Raw genomic sequence first — 26,230 nt, 5'->3', positions numbered from 1 at the left:
TACTTCTGTCTTTTCAAATATAATTTTTCTCCAGACAACAAAACTCACAGTACATAATAAAATCATTCTAAAACAAATATTGGAAGTGACATTAAAATAAAATACAAGAAATATGATAGTCAGAGGAGCAGTAAAAAGTCATTTCATTTTAAAACAGGGCAATCAAGCAATTTAAATTTAGGGCTGTGTTATGTTAAATGAAAAAAACCAAAGGTCATCACCTTTGTGCACTTATCACCACTGTAATTGAGCCTTTCCATCTTGCTGGTTGTCATCCACCTCTCCCAGCATTAGAACCTTTTGGAATAAAGTGTCCCAAGTATGATAATTTCATCCTGGTCATTTGTGCCTCTAGATTGATTTGGTCAAATTGTTTCCTTGGGTATCTACGATATTCTCAGGAGTCTTGTCCAACACTAAAAGTTCAAAGATGTTCAAAGACATCAATACTCTTCCTGTCATGTTTCTTCAAAGTCCAACTTTTGCTTCCATGCTATAACAACAACAACATATAATGATAAATATAAGACTGAAACCAGGCTGATTAAATTAGTACATTAGCACTCGTGTCTGTGGAGATTCTCTTCCTCAGGAAAACAAAGTCCGGTTGCCTTTTGAAAAAGCAACTTTGAGGCATAAATTAGCACTCAAAACTCTGGTCAGCCATTAAGTCCTCCGGGGATTTTGGACCAGATACTGTTTCAAAGGATTTTAATGAGAATTTTAAAAAAACTGTGGCAGGAATGACATCTGCGCTTTCTGATCTTGTTGGAAGGAAGAGTAAATGTCAACATAAAAAGTATATATTATTTTTAATCACAGTTTGAAATAAAAACATATAATTTCTTGGAATCTCTGGTGCTAAGTGGCCTTTTCATCTTTAATTGCAGAGGGCTGATTCTTTTGGTGGCTGCAGGAGGGCTGCCTTTCAATGACCCACAGGTTAGTTGTTTTGGTAGAAATCCTGAATTGCTATGAAAAGCACAAACTCTCTTGTAACAGATGCATGAAATAATGACAGAATGAACTTCACCAAGTGGTTTGAACTAAGGAGTATTTTACCTAGAACAGAGTTTCTCAATTTTGGCAAGTTTAACGTGTGGATTTTGACTCCCAGAATTCTCCAGTCAGCATGCATTTTAGCCCACTGCATTTCAGGCAGTGGGCAAAGCAAGTCTACAAAAAAGTGTATATATTTGTGGCTCCTTAGAAGTATTATGTATTGCAAGAATAAGTTCAATGACTTCAAATATATGCAGAACATCATTTTCATTGTGTATTTTAAATTTTCCATTTCTGATTCACTGTGTATAATAATGCATGTATTTTATAACTCATCCACCCTGAAATTGGATGCATTTTAATATAGTATTTAATATAGTATTCCTTGGCACTTCTCCATTTTACATCTTGCTGCAATTTAAATGTGTCAAAATCAGTCTTGGATTTTCTTTTAAAAAATTGTTCTCTGTGACAGAGGGTATTTCCTCTGCCTTATTCTTAATGCTTAAAAATTTCTTTAGAATTAACTTTTAGGAATATATTGGACTTGCTTATTGGTAGAGTTGGCCAAAGATGAGGTTGCTGTTTTTGCTTTTTCTATATTATTGGATATGAAGATTGTTGCTGTGGTGAAGTGATTCATAAGATGCTTTATTTATTAATAAAATATTCCCTACTGTAAGTGTCACATTTTGAAACAAGGACACTTTGATATTTTATTTTGCAGTTTGATATAGATGGCTATTTTTGGGCCCTCATACACCTACTATGTGTTGGTAAGTTTTTAATAAATTAGCAAATAAATAATTCAACTTTCTGACCTACGCGTAGCACCTCTTTGCTATGAGTCTCACTTTTTTTTTCTTTACTTATATATGGTATCTAGTGGCTTACATAAGCATGGTCTTTGTACTTTCTCCTGGAAAAGAAAGTCGTGGAATAGAAAATCCTCTCCCCTCCCCTCCCCTTTCCTTGTCCTCTCCAAAGATCCATGTTTGGTCCAACTTTACATTGAATTATATAGCATTGTGAAAATGGAAAAGTAAATTAACAGAATCAAAAGGGAGATCACAGCACAGAGGCAATTAAAAAAAGGAATTAGGAAAAGAAATTTAATCTGTACTAGATAGGAAAAATGATTGTTAATACAAAATGCAACCTAAGCAGAAATAGCTTTGATGTTGTAGTAGAAGGTTTGGATTTTTATGCAGGCAAATAGATCTTTAACCATAACTCATTTCTCCCTTTTTGAATCTATTCCTTAGCTGTACCAGAGAATGAAAAATATATTAGCACTTTGTGTTTTCTTTTCTTTCATAGGGGCTTACAAAGTATTTCACAAGTTGTGGAAACCAAATTCTCTAAGGTAATTTTATTTTTTCTGAATATGGAATATTTAAAATAATTCTAGCTGGTCTAGCTGGAGAAGGAAAAATATTATATTCTTTAGCTCTTTATAATTATATTATTAAGATAAAAGACTAATAAGGATTAATAAGAAGACAAAGAAGAAATTGATGGTTGCCTTCTGCAAGTATAGGGTAACTTTCCATAGTTTGATACCCTTAAGATGTATTAGAACTAAAATTTCTTAGTCAGCCTATCCAGTAGATAAATAGGTACTACTTTGGTGGGATGGTAACAGCGCTCCGAGATTTTATGCTGGCCACATGACTGCAGAAATGTCTTTGGACAGCGTTGTTTCAATGGCCTTGAAATGGAGATGAACACCGCCGCTGATAGTTGGCAACAACTAGTGGAGTAAAATCCACAGGGACTCCTTTACCTTACTTTACCTATCCAGTAGTAGTTGAAAATTCTGGAAGTTACTTTTGGTCCCAATATACCTAGAAAAACCTGGTTTGAAAGGTATATTATTAGAAACAGATGTAATGAATGGAAATATTGCTCAGTAGATCCTTACCATTCATTATGGTAATTAAATAAACTTTAGAACAAAAAATGTATGAGTAGATTTATTTATGTATAAACTTTATTAATTACCTCAGTTCTGAGGGAATCCAGGCAGCGTACAGGTCTAAAACATAATAATTAATACATAATTTGATGGAAAACAGTAACAACCACTCTGATTTCATTAACTCCATACAACCAATGCCCACCAAAGACATTCCAAAAATACGAAATTTATATTTGCTTTCAGGTAATGAGCATGGGAGTCACCTTTGCTTCTGGAGACACCTTATGCCAAAAGAGAGGTGTCCACACAAAGGACCCTCCATCAAGCTCTTACACCTCATAATAGGAGGACACTTTCAACAGATGCATCCTGCTCATCCAGATCAGTTGTACATCTCTCAAACCAAAGTCAGTGGCAACAGAGAGTACAGAGATAAGACAGGCTCAATAAATAATTGGCTTACTCCTTGAAAATATAATTTAAGTATAGATACATTATTTACAGATAGCTGTATTTTTGAGTGAAAACAACCTCTGAAAACAATGTCAATCTTTTTCTAATTCCGTAGACAAATTAAACATCTCACTTTTTAGTATGAAGGGAAAAATACTTGTTTTAAATCAGAGTGTGAAAAATGTGTGGGAAAGCCTGATCTGTAGTTTTCTGGAACCAGAAACACTACTCTAGCAATTTCTATCACCTTATCATAGAAATGATGTAAAGATCAGCTTGATTAAACTTCTGCCAATTTTTTTAAACTACTCATCATGAGTATTTAACTATTTTGGCGAAACATTTTCATCTTCAAGACAACTCTATGTCACATAATATATAGTCAAGATAACATGTATCTGTTAGATTGAACAGCCCGCCTAAATCACATTCAAGAAATCTCATAAGTGACAGCAAATAAAAGTTAATATCATATGTGTATGTTTGTGCATCTAATTATTCAAGGAATTATTAATATTGTTTTGACATAGTTCTGACATTTAAGTAACTGACTCTTTCCCCCCCTCCTTAGTATCTCTGAACAACAATACATAAACTATGCATTCAGGTACGTTATATCTTGATTAAGAAAAAATAGGGAATGTTTACCATCTCTACATAACTGTATGAACATTAAGTTGAACATTAAGTTAATACCTACCATATTCTTATTGCTCATTCATCTTATTTAGTGCTATCTTTTACTTAATTAGATTTTGATGGAAACACAGAAGCAATTTTCATATACATTATCAGCTGATTATAAAAAACTAGTGGATTTTGAATTGAATGTGATATAATGTGATGCCCCAGAGCAATTATGCTTCATTCCATGGAATCTATACCGAGAATCACATGGATCTAGAAAAATGATATTTTTGTGTCAGCATTCAGGAATGCTGCTTATATTTGTAACAAATGTCTTTCTGTGGATATCTGCAATCTTAGACTCACAAATATAGAACCATGCTGTATTTATAGAATTCTCGTACCCAGATGGATCAGAAAATAGCCAAGAAAGTCTACAGCCATCTTGAGAATATTTATAGATGAATTGAGAAAGGTTTCTGGAAGAGTCTTAGATTAAAGACATGTATTGTAATAAATAATGGGTTATCTACTGGTATATTAAAATTAATAGTTACATCTTTTATTTCTAGTGTGGTGATGTTGGCTTTTGCATCCCACCCAACAGGTAAAAATATCAATAATTATAACTGGTATATGTGTGTATGCATTTTTCAGATATAATATTATTTCTTTAAGCATGCTACTTAAGAATTTAGTTTGAGTGTGTGTTCAACCACACATAGCAATCATTTTTACACACTTGGGACTCTATTCCTTTTTAAAGTATTAGCTAATCCAAAAATAGCCTGAAGCCAAATCCAGAGATGCTCTGATATGGCATGACTTGGGAGCTGCACGTGCATAGCAGATGTTGTGCAGATATTGTGAACATGTGCACATTAGAGGGCAACATCAATTTGATGCTGAGGCCAAGGGCTGCAGCACAACTTCATGTGAAGGAGAGTCTGAAAAAATGAAATTGCTCATGATTTCATCTCAACTGTCAAATAACACTTAATGCTCAACATTGTCTATTGCGATTACAGCATTTTAGTGCCCCACTCCTCAGGGTTTTACAGACAGTGGTGTCAGCTCTTGTTGCTCTCTAGCATGACTCCTGTTTCCCTGCAGAACAGCAGTTTCAAGTCTTTTCTTTTATGCTGAGCACTACTTCATCATCAAGAGCTTTTGGGAACAAAATGTTTGTGAACATTTCAAGCCAAAAGCATAGCTTTCTCTCTGTTGATGGTCTACAAAGGAGAGAGTTCCGATTTGCCAGTAAGGTGCTTTTATTTCTAATCTACTATAAAACAGAATTTAGTTTTTTTAATTTTGATCTCCAAAGATTGTGAAATAAACCATTCATAGAATATACAGCATTCAAATTTTGTGCAAACTGGGAAGCTTCCTCCTTAGGCAGGAGGGTAACCTTGGACCGGTCACCTCAGCCTGCTGGATAGCCTTGGACTAGCTACTTTCTCTTAGCCTTAGGAAGCAGGCAATGGCAAATCACTTCTAAAAAAGGAAACTTCATGGTCTTCTCCCGGCACTTTCAGAGAATTTGAACATGATTAAATGGGGGGGGAAAGACAAGTCTTTAGTTTACAATTGATATGGCTCTTAGCCAACAACTAGAAGACCTCCTAAGCTCCTTCCAACTCTGTTATTCTGTTATCCAAAACAAGCTAGCTATTGTGACATGGCCTTTCCTCCAGATGTATTCAATCTGCATGTCCCAGATTCCCTCAAATATTAGGACAGGCCATTTTAAGGGATACACAGAGTTGGAAATCTTGTTTCAGCAATTTTTTAAAAAAAGTGGGCTAGACTTTATTTACCCTGACTCTCCCAGATGAAGAACATGGGCAGGTGCAAAATAAATTGACTATTGTCTATCAGCCTTTTCTATAAACTCTTACACTTACTCCTAATTTTCCCCTCTTTTCCTGTCTGCTATTTGTAAATCTTGGGGGATCTGATTACAAGTAGTACTCAACTTACAACAATTTGTTCAGTGACTGTTTGAAATTATGGTGGCACTGAAAAAGTGATGTATGACTGTTTTTCACACTTACAACCATTGCACCATCCCCATGGTCAAATGTTTACACTTGGAATATATTTATGATGGTTGCATTGTCCCACAGTCATGTAATCCCTTTTGGGACCTCATGAGAAGCAAGGTCAATGGGGAAGCTAGATTCACTGAACTATTGAGTTACTAACTTATCTTTCAGTGATTCACTTAACAATTGTGGCAAGAAAAGTCATAAAGAGACAAAACTCACTTAACAACCATCTTGTTTTGCAATGGTAATTTTGGGTTCAGGTGTGGTCATATGTCAATGACTATTTTGTTCTTCAAAGAGCACAAAAATATCTGATTTTTGGGAGACAATACATTTAACATACAATGCTATTGAAGAACACCTCTTCTGTGCAATGTATTCTCAAATGTACCTTAACAAGTCCCTCCTTTATGAGACCCTAAAATGGCAATCCAATTCATATCTTCTCCCTCCTTATCTTTGCAGTTTCTTCTTCTCTTTACAACAATTCAAAGTGATAGAAGGAAATAGTCATTGCTTGCAAATATTTCCTATGGCATCATACGGAGCAAAAATGAATGAATATAGTCAGTGGAAAACAAATTACTCCCTGAACAACCATAATTATAAATGGGAGTCTTGCTCATGAATCTCCATGGAAAATACAAACATTTTTAAAGTAGAAACATACTCCTTAAATGGCATTCTTCCTTTTTTACAAGCTGATTTCAGACTGATGAGAAAGAGAATGAAATGTTGTAAGAGCAGTGGCAAATTATTGAAGTGATAAAAATCATGTTAAAACCAAGAACAAGCCGTTCAATTCCAGTTTTACAATGTGTTCCTTTCTTCTGCCCATTTTTCAACAGCAACCAAACACTGGTGCCAATTTTTTAAAAAACTAAAAATATGATTTTATTTCTTAGGTGATCTCTTCAGTGCCTTGGAATTTCCACTTCTGTACTTTTATATCTTTCACAGCAGTTGCCTTGCCAGGTAACTTTTCAGGCTACAAGCCAGACCTTATGATATGGATGGGAAACAAAGTATTATATTTTTGATGAGCTGTTAAAGGTGCTTCTTTTTTTCTAGGCTCGAGTATGGTCAAAGCATTCAATTATTGATCCACGGTGATGCATCATATTAATCTGAAATTTAATATGCCAAACATTACAATGTGAATAAACTATAGGATTATTTGCAGCAAAAGGCTGCATAAAATTTTGCTGGGGTTTATACAAGTTATAGTGCAGTACTCACAAAAGGCACCAACACAGGAAAAGTTCATTCAAGTGAATAAGACCAAAATCCCAATACATGTCTATTCAGAAGTAATAGCAATAACACTTATATTTATATACTGCTTTACAGCCCTCTCTAAACGGTTTACAGAATCAGCATATTGGCCCCAACAGGATGCAGTCTAAATGTTAATTTTTAAATAATTTCGCCCCTTCATTCAGTTTTGCTGAAGCATGCTTCTAAAAGGTATTCTTACTAGATTGAAACAGTTATTAATAATGTTAGTAATGTTTCAAAGATTCTCAAGCTTTCTCAGCTGATATCTCCAGCTCTGACGTTTTTGAGGCATTCTTTAGCTACCTTTTGAGTTAAAAATAGGTTTATTAGTCCTGATGACAACTGGGGCCAGAATTTCTGTTGCTAAGCAGTAGGTTGTAAAGGGCAATGTTACATGACTGCATCACTTAATGATGGCAATCCTGAAGATCTAATTCTAGAACTGTGTGAGTCATTAAGAAGGAAGAAGCCAGAGTAACAGACAAGCAGGCCAGTGGGTGCACAAATGCTGTTGGTGGAGGGGGGAGGGGAGGGATACTGCAGGCAGGCTCTGCTGCAGGGAATGCCATAAGCTGGAGTGCAGGCAGATGAAAAAGCAGTGGGAGCAACATCCAACGCTCTGCCAATTTTCCCACTGATTTTGCTTGAGGGAAGCTGGCACGGAATATCAGAAGTTGTGAAAGAACTGTGCTTCACTACACTGTTGCAATTGCGAATTGGGTACCGAGTGCCTGGATTGCAATCACATGACCATTGAGACAATGTGACAGCCACAACTCTGCAGACAGGTCATACATCTCACTCATTTAGCCCCATTGTAATTTTGAATGATCACTGAGCAGGATCTATGGCTATGATAATTTGGTTTTACATGCGTGTGCACCGCTTGCACAAAGGCAGATTCATGCACTTGCCTGCTGCTTGCGCAGCCTGGTTCCCAATGGGCTGCAGACTGGTACCGGGCCATGGGCCGGGGATTGGGAGCCCCTGGTTTATGGACATGATTTTAAAATTCCAAGAATTGCCTCCTGAAAAATAGTGACTCTCTAAAATCTCCAAGTGAACTGAATAGCTGAATAAGATTTGAACTATGGTTTAAAGATGGGCAGATTACTGTATTCTCTACAGAATCCTGGCCCAAAGTTTCCCCCAACCAAACAAAGCATCTTTAAGCAAAGTTCTGCCACTAGGATGCTGCTGCCAGCAAAATGGAAGAACAATTTTTTACTGATTGGACTTTCTCCCTGTAGCTTAATTTCTCCCATCACAATCTGTTCCAGAATTAGAATGGTCCTGCAATGGGAGAAGGAATTTCAGGAAATTCTTAGTCCTGCTTTCCTTGATGGGATTCTTTATGAAATCTAAAGCATCTTTCCCTAAGATGGTGCCAGAGGCCATTCTGCCATGGTCAATTTTGGGAAATAATATCCAATACATCTGGAGGACATCATGCTGGGAAAGCTGATTTAAAGCTTTCTATATGTGATCGAAAAGTGATGGAAACATAGGGTAGTGGTTGCTTATCTCTAAAAAACATTAACTTGTTTTTTAAGGTTCTTATTTGAACACAAAAACTCAACTAATACATTTTTCTACTACCTACCACAGTGGACTTTTGGGATTTCTTCTGACTTTACATACTATGAAACTTAAAAGCAGCATCTCCTCAGGACAATATTTAGCTTGGAATTTTGTAGCGAAGGTAAGCTGATTACTATTCTATATCTCAAAAGTTTAAGTGAGCATTGTCTTTAATTTAATCATTACAGTGATAATAAATTATAGTTCCTGTTGTATAAATACCATTGTATTTGGCTAATATTTGTTTTCTATTATGTAATAAAACAATAAAAAAGAAGTCTTTTCTCACTATGTAATTCCATCTCCTTCACAGATTTCATCAAACTATATATAGATCTTCCACAAATATACCTTATGCATTTTTGAAATATTGTGGTACCATATTTTTGGGAGTATAAGATGCACCCTTTCCCTCCAAAAAGAGGCTGAAAACCTGGGTGCGTCTTATACACTGAATACAGCATTTTTTTGCCTCCTGAAGCCCCGCCCCTTTCACTAAAATAGCCATGCATAGCCTTTAGAAAGCTTTTAGAGAGCTCCTGGAGGCTGGGGAGGGCAGAAATGAGCAAAAAGCGGTCCTTTTTTTGCTCAATTTAACCCCCCCCCAGCCCCCAGGAGCACTCTATAAGCTTCCTAAAGGCTATCCATGTCCCATTTACGAAAAATGAGCCCTTTTCGCAAAAAATGGGCCGTTTTTTGCTCGTTTTTGTGGCCCCTCCCAGAAGGGCTCTGCAAGCCTCTCCCAGAAGGACTCTGCAAGCTCCCTAAAGGCCTTTTGGGGGGAGGGGGAAACGGGCCCGTTTTCGCAAAAAGGGCTGTTTTTTGGAGGTTTGCAGAGTGCTAAAAATTTTTTTTTAAAAAATTTGCCTCTTCAAAACCTTGGTGCATCTTATACTTCGAAAACTACAGTAATTCTTCCAGGTCTCATAGAACAGAACATATGCTTCTTTAAGCATTTCCCCCAAAGACATAAAATAGGTTTTCTTTGAAACCCACAACATAACTGGTATTACTATATTGGAAACCACAGCCATACTTCTGCAGCCAATGGGAGTAGTGGTTTTTTTTTTAATGGGGGGAGGGATGGAATTTTTCACTGCACCCTCCCTTTAATCAATTTTAGTACTTAATTTCCATGTAAAACTAAAGGGCACTGAAAGTCCCTCTATAACTTCATCCTCTACATTGACTCTTAACTTTTTGTCATGTGGCTTTTTTCCCCTTTCTGGTTACATGTAATATTATTGTATAAAATGCTGAAATGTGTAAATCATCTTCCTACTGCCACTCAGAATGCTGGGCATCATTAATAATGCAAGAGGAAAAAAATGTACATCGTTTTCCTGCCAAGCCACCATTCATAATGCTTAGTAAAAGGTATTCTGCATGTAGATTTACTGCTGTGTTATCACAAAACTGATATATGCAGGAATATTTGGGGTGTTTTTTTTAGTAATTAGTCTTGTCTCATTATGACTTTCATATAGATGCCTCTCAGATTTTTTTCTCTAAACACCTAAGCAAATGTGATCAAATACACACAGAGATAACATAAGAACTGATGGTAGAGGAGAAGGCTAGCAGATTCTTCTATTTTTCTGGTGGGGGAATGAAGGGATTTTTGTCCCTTCATGATGCAGGCAAGCATATTGTGAGCACAATATATAGGGGGCACAAAAATACCTGTTATCCAAGGATTGCCTGACATTTTCTTCAACCAAAAATGGTTTATGCAAATATAAATATTCCCCATGATTATAACAGGAAAAAAATAAAGGCAACATTAGCTGAATTTAACTATGTTTTGAAAAGGTCACTGTGGTCTATGAATATAATAATGAATATTGATCCTAAGGCCATGATGGCGAACCTAACGCACATGTGCCACAGGTAGCATGCAGAGCATTTTCTGTGGGCATGCGAGTAGTTGCCCCAGCTTAGCTGCACTGGCACACACAACTCCAACCAGCCAGCTGATTTTTGAGTCTCTGCTGTGCATGCGTGGGGGCTGGGGCGCATGCAGATGCGCATGCATGCATGGAGTTGCACGCACATGTGCAGGGTTATGAGGGGAGTGTCATGCTTGCATATGTGGGGGTGGTGAAGTAATGCACCCCTCCCCCGTGGCCCGTTTTTGGCCCCAGGAGGTTTCACGGAAGCCTTCTTGGCCCAAAACGGGGCAGGGGGTCATGCACAGATGCACAAGGTGGGTGGGAGGCGCACGGGGTTGTCAAACATGCATGTTCAGAGGACAGGGCACGGGGGGGGTGTCGCATGTACATTGTATTATTGGTGTGGGCACGTGCAAGCAGTTGCGCAGACTTGTGCACGCTTTTAGCACACAAAAATGTTAGCCATCACTGTCCTAAGGCATACCCAAAACCAACATTCAACTTTCCTGTAATTTTAATACATGAAGAGGATGTAGAGTATAGAGGGTATTGATACAAGGGACTTGTTGCAGCTATAAATGTAGGCTTTCTGCTTGTTTCCATAGAGATGACTTGATAATAACTTTGAGGCATCCAGCACTAATTATTCAGCACTCAAATTGATGCAGAGTCCTCAAAAAAATATCTTTATAATGCTTGTATTTGATATAATTCTATTTCTTTTGTAATGCTGAGGCATTAAAAAGTACAATTTCTCTCATGAGATTAAAACTATCAAAATGAGCTTTTGCAGTTCAAACCTATAGAAAAACAATCTAAGAAAGAATATGGTAACTGCAACACAAGCTATATTTCAGGCTAGTCTTAATAGTGCCTCATTTACCTTGGTATAAATTAGAGTTGTGGGCAGTTTAATCAGTTCATTCACACTGGCCATTCCCATCCATGTCAATCATTGTAGACACTAATTAAGAACATGATCTGAAGGCATTATGGTTTTGCTAAAGCTAAGCTGATTTGGAAGACCTATTAGGAACCTTCGTTTCATGCCATGAACTCTACGATAAAAGACAAACGGAATCGAAATATAATAAATATTAACAGTGAAATAGCAATCTTGTCCTTTCTAGCACCAAGCAACCGTGAGCTACTGAACTTTTCTTCTTTTCTGGTTACATGTCAGATTATTGTATAAAATGCTGAAAAGTATAAAGCATTGCCAAGTTACTCATAATCATAACATTATTACATTATTTGTAATGCATCTTCTTTACCATTTCAAATGTTGTTACTACTTCCTAATAAAACAGTATGAGCGAGTTCCAGAATCTGTAAAATCTTAACCATTAAAAATTATTCTCTTTATAACTTTCCTGTGCCCACCTTGGCAAACCAAGGTTTTTATTTAGTTTTACTCTTAAGCTATTTATAGTCAACAATGATTCATGGAGACAGTAAAGGGGGGGAAATAACAAGAATTGGTCCAGGAATAATTTGCAAATACATATGCCAGATGATTGAATGTTGACAAATGTTCAGATTTAGAAGATACAGAAATTAGACAGTATTATGTCACAAGTACATTCTTATTCAGGTCATTAGCTTAGAGTTTCTTTCAGGATAGCTTGGTTTTCAGGTTTGTCCTTGGTCCCCAATCTTATCTGATAATTTGTTCCTGTTTCTTGGTACAATTCTAGTTGGAAGAAATAGGTATTGCAGTGGTGGGATTCAAATTTTTTTACTACTGGTTCTGTGGGCATGGCGTGGCTTGGTGGGCATTGCTTGGTGGTCATGGCAGGGGAAGGATACTGTAAATTCCCTCTCCACTCCAGGGGATGGTTACTACAAAATCCCCATTTCCTCCTGATCAACTGGGACTCGGGAGGCAGAGAATAGATGAGGGCGGGGTCAGTCAGAGGTGGTATTTACTGGTTCTCCAAACTACTCAAAATTTTTGCTACCCATTCAACAGAACTGGTCAGAACCTGCTGAATACCACCTCTGGTAGGGTGAGTAGAAGCTATGGGACAGGGAAGATAATGGGATAAAAATAGGCCAGAGCTAAGAAAATACAGTCATATCTGTGTTAGGTCTCCTTTGAGTCCATGGAGAAATTCATAATACTGCCAGGACTCTGCCAGGAGTAGTCAGATTGGTTTAAAAAAATAGCTGGCTGAGGGAAGAAATACAAAATAAAATTAAACATAAAACAACTATGCTGAGCAAGCTGACTTAGCATACATGATCCAGAAACTTGGACTGCTAAAAAAGTTGAAATTAATTTATCCCAGGTGTATTTACCCACATTGGTTGGTACAGCTGCCTGTAACATCTAAATGGCAAACAAGCCTTGTAACATGTGAGTCAGTCCCACATTAAAGGCACTTAACCTATGAAGGGTCCCAGTACTGGGAAGGAAGAGCTCAAGATCTTAAGCCTATCCCAGGCTCGGAAATTTAGACCAGCTGTTGATTTTCAGCGGAAGACCTTAAGAACAACTAGGCAAGAAATGGATGGATCAGAGTTCTCCAACACAGAGCTAGTAGCATTGCTAATCTTTTTGTAGAAAAATGAACCATAACACAGCTCCCATTCCCTCCTTTTCTTCCTTTTTGCTTTTCCATTACATTATCTGAGAAACAGCAGACATACTGCAAAAGTGACAGAATTTTTTAATTCTGCTGTGGGGACAAACGGAACAGGACCAGCAAAGCTGTTCATTTTGTTCTTTTTAAAAAATCTGGCTTAGGAGCACTTTTTTTTTTAATATCTCATTAACAGACTGGAATTTAAAATAGAAATGGAAAACAATCATAAATATCTTTAGTGCACAGCAATATTTGAAAAAACAAGAGGCATAATGTAAACATTGTTTTGAAAAAACAAGAGGCATAATGTAAACATTGTTTTTTCAATCAAGTGCTGTAAGCTGCCCAAAGTCAGTTTCATGTGATTTGGGTGACTATACAAATATAAATAAAAATAACAGAAATGTTCTTTTTTGCAATGAAATTAAAGCAGACACAGTTTTTATGCTGCTCCAAGTGCCACTATCTTCCCAAGTAATTTCAATATTGCTGAATAATATCAATTTGTCTGACAATGTTTTATTTAGTGAAAGCTTTGAGTGTTAGTATTGGTGACTTAATGTGGACTCTTTCCTATTCATACCTAACTAGGGCACAGATGTGGTTTTTGCAATCAAGAGGCTTGTCAGAGGCTTGTTGCCACAGCATATCTTTAAGTCTATTTTCTGTTTACAAGGTATGAACACATATACAACATGCACACATAAATCTTGCTTTGATGCAGAGTTTTAAAAAAATGAAATCAATCCTTTCATGCTATCTGCAACTTGGAAAGAAGACAATTCAGAATTTCTTTTTCTCCTCTACTTTCTACCTTGGCAAAGTGCCTTACTTTAATTTCCCAATTTATTAAGTTTAATAAATTTTAAGTATTAAATTTAATCTTAACTTCAATATAAATTTTATCTCTCAGTCCAGTTCAATCTGTTGTAGTCAGTTTTACATGGCCAATAGAAAACTTGATTTTACATAGTTTTTTTCTACTTTTGGCCTGCACCTCTGAATCTTCCTTTAGGAGTTTTCTGTAGTGAAATCAATTGAAGCATTTTGGATTTGGCAGGTAATTGGAGCCATGAATGCTCACAAAAAACATTATAAAACCTGTCAGAAAAAAAAAACCAATCCTTGTGGGAAAATATCATCTGTGAGGTTGGTTGTCATATGCTTGGGGAGTAAGGCACTTGTTTCACAAACAGGATATGCAATAAATTGGAAAAAATGATTACAACTTTTTTTCATAAGGATGATGTTCTTATAAACATGCAGGATAATTTGAATTTAAGTTTCCTTACTTGGAATACATTTGAAAATAAGTTCATAAATCAAACAGATGTTTTTATGTCCCTTCATTAAGACTAGAGAAAATAGAAATTAGATTCTCTGAAATTGACTTAAAGGTATAGAGAAAAAGTTTTTCAGGATCCAACCTTCTAAGTTTTTGGGCTCGTATTGGAGCCCATCAGGGAACACTGGTTGATGAGCACAAACCCAAAAGCTTGGAAGAATAAACCTTTGGTCCCAGTGACCAACTCAGATTGGCTGCTGGGACACATATATTTATCTTCATTTGAAAGAAAAAGTTTTGCATGAACTTTGCTGGGAATATGGATATAAGCCAGTAGGAGAAAATTATTTCAATAGGGAAGGTACTCTCCTTGGTTCAGTAAATGTAGATTGCTTGCAATCTGACTTTGGGGACTAGGTCAAAGTTAACTATTGAGAAAATGTATTAAAGTTTATTGATACAAAAATCACATCATATCAGAATGCTAAAGCCTATGATGTCCGGGACTCATTTAGTTGCTATCCTTTGAACTTCTGGTTGATTGGTTTTTTTTTTCTTTTCTTTATACAAAAATTGCAGAAATTCATGCTTATAAATTAATCTAAATTAGAAGAAAGGCATGAGGAAACAGATACTAAAAGTGCATTTAAAAAAAATACAAACACTCCATTATAATTTATTTTATGATCCCTGGAGATTTTTTTTTAAAGGTGAATTTGAATTCAAATTTTGGTTGATTCGTTATTTTAAAGTGTATTAGATTTAAATTGAGTGTACAAATCAATGTTTAAAAACACAAGTGCCTCTATTTTCAATCCTATACTTTAAAAGAAATGATGGAAAAAAGAGAATGGGACGGTAGGGGGGAAAATCCCATTCTTATAGTTTTATATGTAGTGATTAACTGTGGTGGAAGCTATTCAAATAAGAGAAATCTTAAAATGGCCAATGGGTAGGTAGTCTTTACTCCCTCTGCTTGAAATAAACCACATTCAAACAATGCAGTGTTGCTGTGTAAAGTATTCAAGATTCTGGCTATTTAGTTCAGTTTTCTGATCTGTTTTGGGGCTATTTTAAGGGATTCTTTCCATATGCTCTCCTGCCCCTTTTTTGTGTATCTCCAATACATTGTGGCTGCAAAGCCATGACAGTCTTCTTCCCATCACCCTTGAATTCCAAATTCCAGAGACTCTGAAAAATATAATTACATTCCTAAGGGATAGGAATTAAGATGCTTTACAAGCAGACAATTTAAAAAATGGCATTCCATCAGTGCCCTGGAGACTGTTTTAAAAAATCCTTCCACAAAAGGGAAACTAAATAAATGTATAACACGTGCACACACATTTTCAGTACCAATTATGCCCATTTGGACTTTGTAAAAGGAAATCCAAGTAGTTGCCATGAAGGGAACTTTTCCTACTCATGTGAAGGTGAAAAGATATCCTGCCAACTTTTGTAATTTGGCACTTTTTACAATGGTTGAAAACAGTGTTTCTCACCTTCATTGACTTTAAGATGACGGGCTTCAATTCCCAGAATCCCCCACCTCAGCATGAAGTTGCTGAGGGAGAGAAACACTGCCTTAAGCCGTGCTGTTTTTTGTTGTTGTTATTGCAGCAGCAGGAGTGGAGGACTACAACAGGAATTACTTTCCAGGGACAACAGTGAAATTGTCATGTATTACTGTACTTCCTTTGACAGACAGACAGCTGTTTAGAAAAGGCCTTGCCACTGCTGCTTGCTTTCTCTTCTTCCTTGCCTTGAAATGGAAGGTCCTATGATAAATCCTAGACTGAAGTTGGGGGAAGGAAAGGAGGTTAACTATTGCCTCAACTGCAGGAACTAGGAGATGGGTTGAAACTAGAGTTTTCACTGCATTTCACATTGCACAAAGAAATACTGTGCTACCTTTGCTGCAGCACCAGACACACTACAGCCAGGACAGAAGTGTAGCAGTTCAGTTTTCCATCAGGGTTGACAGCATGGGATCATAGCAGTCAAAGATCACCAAGCTTTGGGGCGGGGCAGGGGGGAATTGCTGACTGGTTATCTGGTAGAGCACTTACTTGGTTCCTGTGGTTAGCTGGATTATTAGAATTCATTTCTTAAACTGAAGGCTCATCTTTTGAAATGGTACACTCCTCGAAATCATAATAGGCCGGCAGTCCTAGTTTAGCAACTATCTTATTTAGTGACCATTCACAGTTATAACACTATTGAAAAAATAAGTTTACCAATCCTCATAATTACAATCTGTGCTGGACTGTAAAGCAAAGGAAAACAGAAGTCAAATTGTAAGCATAGTTGCAGTTTCATTTAAAGACTACTTTGCTCAATGACTCAGATACTTCTCCAAATGAAGACTACCTGTAAAAATAACACTATAGTTCATTGGATCACTCAGTACAAGATTCCTGTTGGCAGATTTTTTCTCTTCTCAAAAAGATGGCTCAGGTTATGTTAAGGTCAGACAACTTCTGAGGGAACCTCCAAATTTTTATGCAGGGTATCTGCCACATTTAATCTTCAATTGTATCATTGTGGCATCTTGACTTTTTTGACCACATCCTCAGTACACCCCTACCCTAGCTCTTTGTAAGTTCTTGGGATTCATTAAAATGAGATTATTGCAACAAACAGCTTTCCGTCTTACTGTCTTTCTAGGTTATCACAGCTGGTCTGTCTCCATTCTTCTTTGAAATTGCAGTGAATGTACCAACTGCTTGCTGGTATGTACTTTACACAGAAGTTGTGGTTATTTAAAATGTCCTTGAATTTCTAAGCCATCTTCCTTAGTTCCTTATGTCTTGAATCATTTTTGCCAAACCACAGAGTTAAACTGCAGAGAAAGAACATTTTATAAAATAGAGAAAGAAGCATTGAACTGATGCTGTAAATTATGACAGGACCTGCTTTCAAATAAGGTTCATGAAAAATACTAAGAGTACCAGCAGTATGACTCCACTGGGTTGCTGATGGGAATAGGGAAGCTGCGCTGTTTAGTGAAGAAAACCCGCTGACCTCGTAGGCCAGAGATGGACAAGCTATGCCTCCCTAGCCTTCTCTCTTTACTTCTTGTCCTTTTCTTCTGCTGCTGCCCCAGGTATAACAGTGGTTCCCAACTTGGGGCTTACTCCCCACAGGGCGGCAATTTGATTTTTAATAGGGGCAATTTGAACCTTGTTTAAATCACATTAATGGCCTTTTAGGCTTTCTCCGCATGAGCTGAGTTCACTTTTTGAATAAAGTAAGAATGATATGTCACAGGTGGGCATCAGGATTTTAAAGATGCTTAGGTGGGGCATGGCCAAAAAAAGGTTGGGAACCACTGCTTTAGAGGATAAGAGGCACAATGGGCCTCTGGTGAATGGCTGTAGGTTTAAGTGTTTTTGTCTTCTCTGAAATGATGAACTGGTATACATGGGTACTTCTGCTTACGTGGGAATAATTCCCATTAATTTGAATAGGGCTTTTTAGCAGTCAAAGCACATAAATTATATCTGGTATGGAAAAAGAGAGCCAGTTTGATTTAATGGTTAACATACCAGACTAGAAACTAAGAGACCATGAGCTTTATACCTGCCTTAGGCACAAAGCCAGCTAGGTGATCTTGGGCCAGTGACTCTCTCTCACCCCTAGGAAAAAGGCAACACAAACCATTTCCAAACTCTTGCCAGGAGTCAAGACTGACTTGAAGACACCAAAACAAACAAAGATTGAAAAAAGAAAAAGAATTTTCTTGATATAAACCATAACTGCTTGTAGTTATGACAGCAAACGCAAGGCAAAGAACCTTTCTCACCAACAGAAAATTACTTTTTGGAATACAGTTCTGCACAATGAGATGACAGGAATTACCTTAAACAGAAAATTGGTTACATCTATGGAGAAAAAGCTTTGATTGGTCACCATGACTACTCTGTGGAACCCTTTTCTAGAGATAATAAGGGTCAAAATAAATTATTCTGTAAGACTCGATGGGTTGACACAGGAATCACTTTATGTTCAGATGGTTCATGAACCTGTGAAGGTCATTATTTTCTACCTCAGTCAGTGGAAGCTGAAAGCTTTCTTCTCTACAAGCTTATGATGTTTATTAAGATGTATGCCTTGCTGAGCTTTAGTAAGACTTATTCCCAAGTGGGCCTGTACAAGATGTTTCTAATGGGCTTTGATCTCACCATTGCCCCTCCCCACCTCCAAGAGTATGGTTTTTTCCAAACAATCACATCCTTGGCGTACAATGAATAATGATTTTAGTATGTTATGGTGTAAGAATGGTATTGTTTATATAATACCAATCTTACAAATCATATTTCAGGAACAAAGGCGTCAGTATGATTTGCAAAAGAAATGAAATTAAGAGTCTAAGAGAATATAATACTCTCAAAATCCAGAAGCTTTGCTAGTTTGCCATAAAAAAATAGGTCTTTCTGCTTGTACGTTGTGCAAAGATTTGTTTTATTGATATAGCTGCAAAAGCAGCTTTGGGTTTTTTCTTTTTGTAAACCAAGTCAGGGAACTAAAATATAAGGCTGAAACATAGAACTATTGGAAGAGACACAGAGCAGAGGCAGCATTTGGCTGATTTTGAGGAGGAGGAATGGGAGAATAGCCTTGAAGCCATCTGTTGCTCTTGCTCAAGATGAATGATGCATGGGCTGACTTTTCTAGAAAGAAAAGATGAACCTCTTGAACCTCTGGTATCCTTTGTTCAGCGTAGGCTGTTGGTCACATTAATGCAGGGGCAGGAAATGCCATATACACGACCTGAATATGAGAAGCCAGAATTGGAGAAGTACCTTTGGAGCAGGTGTGATAGGTACCCCTGGATGACAGGCAGTGTTACAGAAACACAATAGGAAATTCAAGTGACCACCCAAGCTGCTGTGGAGATTTCCTTCCAAACCCATTTGGAATAAATAATTTATATAAACGCTCTTTAAAAATAAAATAGAAGTAAAAGATGACACAGGAAAAGCTTAGATTAGCAAGTTATTGCAGCCTACCTGCAGGGCAGCAAAGCTTACTAGTTGATTTTCCTTCCTCACATATCACAAAGTTATTGTAAACCTAAAGGATCTGCAGCTTTAGTATTTTGGAAGGAAGGGCAGGATAAGATGTCCTTAATTGTATCTTACGCATTTGCTAGATTTATGCCCTGCTTTTCACCAGAAGTTCAAGGTGGTGTATGTAACATTCCTTCCCCTCTCCTCATATTTTGTCATAACATCTCTGTGAGGTATAGTGGGCTGAGAGAAAATGATTGGTATCCTCATGTGAATGGATATGAATTCAGGCTCACCCGATCCTCCTTCAGCACTTTAACCGCTATCCCCTACAAATATGAAAAAATAAACCACATATTTATTCATACAGTTCCATTCTTGAGATCAAATTGCCTGCCCTCAATAAATTTCTGATACTGCGAGCAATACAAAGGGGGGAATTTGTGACCTGTTGACAGCACTATGGATAAGAAGTTGGTTTTGCTTATGTAGTGTGTGTTGGTTCAAGCCACTGAGAACAATGTTCTGTCTTAAAACATTAATCATAGGTCTATTCACATTTAAATTATGAGGATTGTACAACTGTGACGGTTTTAAAATAGACAGATGAAAGAGACGTTTTGGATTAAGTATTACATACCCGTGTTTCCCCCCACCCAAAAAGGCACCAGGACTTATTTTCGAGGGGGCAATGTCGTCCACTGACTCACCTCACTTGCGCGCATTGCCCCCGGCTTCCTTTTCCCTGTCAAAGGCTTTCAGGAACTTCTTCAGCTTCGGATACTTGCACTTCTGCAGCCAGCAAGGCTTTCCTGAAGGCCTCTGCAGCCAATAACATGAGCCGAGGTGTGTGAGGCCTGGCTGCAACTATCCAAAAGTAAGGAGTAGGGCAGCTCCAGGCCTCCCTCCCCTCCTTAGCTTAATTTTTACCCATGCACCCTGGAAAGGCGGGGTCTTAATTAGTGCTTATTTTGGGGGTAGAGCTTATTTTGGGTGCACGTATAAAAATCAAGCTAGGACTGAGGTGGTCGTATTTTGGGGGAAACACAATAATAGTCCTAGACGTCTGTGCAATTAAGAGTAAATATTAAGGCAATGAATTGGGACAGTCTAGTCATCCAGATCTATGCCTTCCGGCTTCACTAGCCTGCATAACCGATGCCAAGATTTGCTGCGATTCATAATTCAACAGCATTTGGAGGGCCAAAATTTGTTTGCATGGTTGAAGAGTCTGACAGTGAACTGCATGCATATCCTGTTATTCTCAGAGCTTCCCTAGAGGAAAACATTGACTGAACGCTCCCTATACTTTGATCCAAATTTCAAAATGCCATGAATTAATCAGTGGTTCTGCCTTCCGGGATTTGACTGGGAAGAAAGAGAAGGCTAGGTGGAAGAAAGTCGAAGGAGAAGGAAATCTATATTGTTGGTACCTTTCCTTGGACATAACCAATAGGATTGGGGGATGAGTCTTATAGATGGAATCTGGGTGGGATCATATTTTCAGCAAACCCAATCCATGCTTGCTTCCATTATTGAAAGCTGAAAAACCTTCAGAATTAACTTTATTGGCTTTAGGTTATGTGTGTTGATTGATTGTGTGTTTCTGGTGTTTGTTCTAGCAAATATTTGCTAACAAAGTTTCCGCTATCCTTTCTTAACAGTCTTTTGCTGGCTGGATTTGCTGAAGTCTTTCTTCTTTATATTGAAAGGACTGTCACATGAACACTGGCAAGTGAGGAAGATGACTCTTCAATGGGACTGCTCAATTTTTGTTTAAGAACAAGTGGTTACTGAAGACATGTAGGCAAACATCAGGTTACAAGTGCAGTCCCATGATGGCTTTCTCAAAAAAAATGTCCTATTCGCAATAAGACCGAGACATCCACTATAGGATAGTGTAGGATGAATTCTACCTGTTCCTGTTTTTAAGCCATACCTTCTATTAATAGCAATGCATAAAAATGGGATTTGATTCTTTTTTATGATATTATGCTAAAATGAAGGATCATCACTAAACTGGAACTTCTCTGGTATTATCCAAACATTCTCTACTTTTTTTTCTCAGGGCTAATGTTCTAATTGTAGCACTCTATTCAGATGATAATTGCTTATTTTATCACAAAACGGAATAGATGACCCAATACCCCCTCATGAAGCCCTGCATTAGTGGTTATTCTGATCTTGGATGTTTTTTAGATAAACAGTAGTTGTGTTCCTCATTAGCCTGGAGGGCACATTACTTATTGTAGGTAACATACTATACTTCTTGCTTCTTTATCCTCCTCCTGACACTGGATGGTAAGATGTTGGCAGCAAAACTGTGTCGGAGGAATAGGTCCATTGACAAGCATCAGTACCATACATTCCTGAGGGCGGAGGGGGCAGCGATATAAGATATAATGACCTCATATGATCCAACCCTCACATATAATAGTGCTAAGTTTCATTTTACTGAAGCAGTGTAGAATGCAGCCTATACACTGCTTTTTACCCTTGGCAACTTTTAAGATGTGCAGACTTCAACTCCCAGAATTCCCCAGCCAGCATGCCTTTACAAATTTGCTGTCAGGCAAACATAAGATGCAAGAAAAATCCAACCAGACTATAAATGACCACTCATAAATAAGTGATCATCAGTTACTCTGATAGGATAAGTGCACTTGAAAACTTACCCCTTTTTGTCCGACCACACAACACTAGTTGTTTTAACTCAGGTGCATATCATCATTTGTGCTTTTTTCCCTACACCTTCTATCATTGATTCACATACTGTACATTAATTCAGTTAAACTGTTAACGAGTTACATTAGTTGGGTTCAGACAATACTCCAACTTACATTGTGCTTTTATATGTACGATAATATATGAACACAGCCATCTGTCACCAGTTTGCCTTGGCATGGGCAAAATGTAAGCATATTGGCTAAGTTAATTTTGTTCCCATGGATACAGGGTTATAAGTACATTGTGGGTTGGCATTTTTGAGCCTCTTTATAAAAGCAAATGGATTTCCAATATACCTTGAAAAGAAATAATAACTCATTGGAAGGTCTTCTCCAATACTCTGTACTTTTTGGCATGTTAGAGATAAAAATCACTGTGAATATTCAAATTCAATAGAATTGAATGGTAAGCAGGAAGGATATGGTTCAATCTCCACTAAGGTAAGAGCATCACATTCAGTTCTACTTCCTATATGCAATGAAACCATTTGAGAATTAGAAATTTTTTTAAAAAACCACCCCATCCCAGAATCTGATGTGTATCAAGGACTCTCTGGAAAATAAGAGTAAAAATTAGGATGATAGTCTGCAACACTATTGAATGAAAAAATAAAGTGAATCTTACATTTAAGCATTAGTCTGTTTTTTTCACTCAAATGTTTATTATTACTACCCAAATATTTATACATATGGATTATAACACTTACCTGTATGTTGTGATTAGTTCTGGCTCTGCAAACTTACAAGGAAATATAGTGATACTGCATAGTTTCAAAATTCGGTCTGCAGCATTGCTTTAGATGAATGCAGCCTCTTTCTATAGCAAATACTTGTATCTCTTTAATTCCTAAACATTTTTGCTTAGCAAAAGCTCTTGCCATCTGGGTAAGGAGCTTGTTAAGGGGCATTTAGATACAAGTAGTCTTCAACTTACAACAGTTCCTTTAGTGAACATTCAGTTACAACAGCACTGAAAAAAGTGAATTATGACCATTTTTCACACTTACATTATATCATCCCCATGGTCACCTGCTCAAACTTCAGGTGTTTGGCAACTGACTGATATTTATGACAGTTGCAGTGACATAGAGTCATGTGATCACTTTCCACAATTTTCTGACAAGCAATCAATGGGGAAGCCAGATTCACTTAACCACTGCATTACTAATTTAACAACTGCAGTGTTTCACTTAACAAATGTGACAAGAAAAGTCATAAAAAGTAGCAAAACTCAGTTAACAGCTGTCTTGTTTGGCAGCAGAAATGTTGGGCTCAATAGTCATAAGTCAAGGACTATCTTTGTCACTTCCATTTTTCAAATCCTCAAAAGGACTGAATCATTTGCTCTATTTATTCAAAGCAACCCCCCCTCAAAATAAATACACTCTAGATTACTCCAAAAGAGAAGTATTTCAGCCAATATTATGATAGTTTTATGCAATCTTGTTGCAAGAATCTGTCAATTTAGAAAGAGCAACAGAAATCACAATGTTCAGCTCACTAACATTTCAGAAGAACCTGATTTTGCAGGTCTCTGAATCTCACATTCAGAATAAAAAGTTGCTTTATTACAGAGCTAGTGTAATATCTGATCTAGAACTGACTCCCAAATGAGCAAAAGTGTATTGCTGTGTTCCTTCCTAGAAGGCAAACATTTGACAGACATGATAAACATTGCATATATTCTGATGAATTCATGAGTCCTCTATGCAAAGGGTTTCAAGTCTCTCCCCATCAAACATGTAAAAAAATCTCTACACTGTGTTTCAGCCTTGGTAGCTTGAAGATAAATGGACTTCAACTCCCAGAATTCCCCAGCCATCATGCACTTAGGGGAATTCTAGAAGCTGAAGCCCACATAACTTAAGGTTGCCACGGTTGAAGAACACTGCTCTACATTCAGACATCTGTAGACTATAGGCACACTTACTCAGATGAAGAATAATCCACTGCCTTCCTCAAACCTGAGGCTTATTCAATTGTTATGTATATATACATATACCAAACAGTTTCACATTAAGCCATTGTGTTACTCCTTTTAGCCCTAGGATGCACTGTCCAAAAACTCTAGGGCTACATGTGTACTCCAGAGCCTTGGGTTTGACCAATGTAATCTTTGCTCAACAACTGAGATTGCAATCCCAATTGGGGTCATGTCAAGGACCACTTGCAGATTATTACAGGATAATAAATAACATTATTCAATTTTATTCACCCCAAATGTTAACTAACTTTAAATTAAATTCAATGTCGTCTCAACCATACTGTATATATTCCCATCCATTTTTGTACTTTGCCTTCTCTCAGAATACTAAAAAGCCTTAAAGGTTCTGTACCATTCCACTATAATCCATGCTGATCTAGAATAAGGTCTCTACCCATGGAAGCTTCTAATTAAACTACTGTTGCAACATCTGGAAATATGTGCAGGCAAAGAATATGCTATTTGCATTATGCAATGGTCTAAATTATTTGTAACTTAATATATCATTATAGACATTTTCATTATTACGAGATACAACCCGGTATTTAGTTCAAAAGCAAAAACTGATTCAACAGGCTTATTTTTTATTGAGAATGTCGTGGAAATCATTAAGAAAAGAAGTTTTATTAAGGGAATTTATTCTTGCCAATGAGTTTCTGTTATGTTGCATATTTTGGACTTTCCAAATTAATGTATTTTCTAAATACCCCATCTTTGTAAAAAGAATTGCTTTTGACAGCTGTATGAAATTGTACATAACTTCCTCTACTTCCCTCACTTTCTCAAATAAACTGTTATATTGAGACTTTGATTTAAATTATATGATCAATTGACGTAAATACTTATGAAGACTATTTAATGAAAAAAAATTTAAAAAAATAATTAGCTAGCAGTCCTTATTATTAATATTATTTAGAACTCATCAGTATCTTTTCTTAAAGGCTGAACGTTAGAAAACATCCAAAATGTAACTCGGCAATTCTGAGTGCCTTTTAATGAAAAGAGGTGAGTATTTTAGGTAGCTGAATGGAGTTTCCTAATCCAATGACGGAACAGCTTTGTCTTGGACTTCTGCATCATTAATCAAGATAAGGACTGCCTTAATTAATTATAAAAGATTTTTCTTGGCAAGGATTATTTTTCATACTAAAAAATAACAGATGGTATTTCGTAATAAAAAAAAAGATTTGGATTTTGATAATTGTGATCTTTGGATTTTCTCATAATATTATGAGATGTACGTACTTAAGTGTTCTGCAACAACTACAAGGAACATACTGCTCTTATTCACATATCTGAAATTATAATTCTGAAAGACCCAGCTGTGGAATTGATGATTTGCTATTCCTTAAAATCTCTGAGAATACACACTGGATATAGACAGTCTATGCACCCATTAAAATGCCAGATTCCTGAAACATATCAGACCAAGGTAAACCACTTCAGAGTTCTTTCCACCTTTAATATAATACATACATTGTAAACCTAATAGAAAAACAAACTAGAATCTTTTAGGGGGGAAAATTACAATAAAAATTTACAATAACATGGTTGCATAAAAATACTCTGATGTAGCACCTCTTGATTTTATGACACCATTCTGTCTTTTGGGGAAGGAGCCTATCAGCATGGCACATTTTGTCTTGGGAATCTTTGCCCAGTCTTCATTGCAAAGGTGCTCCAAATCTGTCAGATTGCGAGAGTTTCTCCAGTGCAGACACTCTTCAGGTCAGCCCTCATATTTTCCATTGGATGCACGTCAGGCTCTGGCTGGGCCACTCCAAACCCCATTTTCTGGTGAACCTATTCATTTGTTGATTTGGAGGTATA

The 26,230-nt window shown here is 37.0% G+C and overlaps 1 protein-coding gene across 3 annotated transcripts in view; it reads left to right on the top strand.

Annotated features, from left to right (window-relative positions):
* TMEM241 (transmembrane protein 241) overlaps positions 1–25,211 on the top strand; it is a 40,673-nt gene extending 15,462 nt beyond the window's left edge. For 2 of the 3 annotated variants that reach the window (XM_081950981.1, XM_081950980.1), the window contains exons 7-15: positions 891–942; positions 1,730–1,778; positions 2,323–2,368; positions 3,948–3,983; positions 4,576–4,610; positions 6,960–7,029; positions 8,941–9,034; positions 17,346–17,410; positions 21,355–25,211. In XM_081950981.1, coding sequence (XP_081807107.1) covers positions 891–942; positions 1,730–1,778; positions 2,323–2,368; positions 3,948–3,983; positions 4,576–4,610; positions 6,960–7,029; positions 8,941–9,034; positions 17,346–17,410; positions 21,355–21,415 — 508 coding nt within the window. In that variant the 3' untranslated portion in view covers positions 21,416–25,211. The remainder of the gene's footprint in view (positions 1–890; positions 943–1,729; positions 1,779–2,322; positions 2,369–3,947; positions 3,984–4,575; positions 4,611–6,959; positions 7,030–8,940; positions 9,035–17,345; positions 17,411–21,354) is intronic. The other variant, XM_081950982.1, reaches the window with a different exon arrangement.
* The last annotated feature ends 1,019 nt before the right edge of the window (positions 25,212–26,230 follow it).

The sequence above is a fragment of the Natrix helvetica genome, assembly GCF_964273705.1.
Source record: "Natrix helvetica genome assembly, chromosome: 4".
NCBI classification, from domain to species: Eukaryota; Metazoa; Chordata; class Lepidosauria; order Squamata; family Natricidae; genus Natrix; species Natrix helvetica.
Note: the sequence above shows the minus strand (reverse complement) of the source record. Positions and strands in the feature narration are given on the sequence as shown.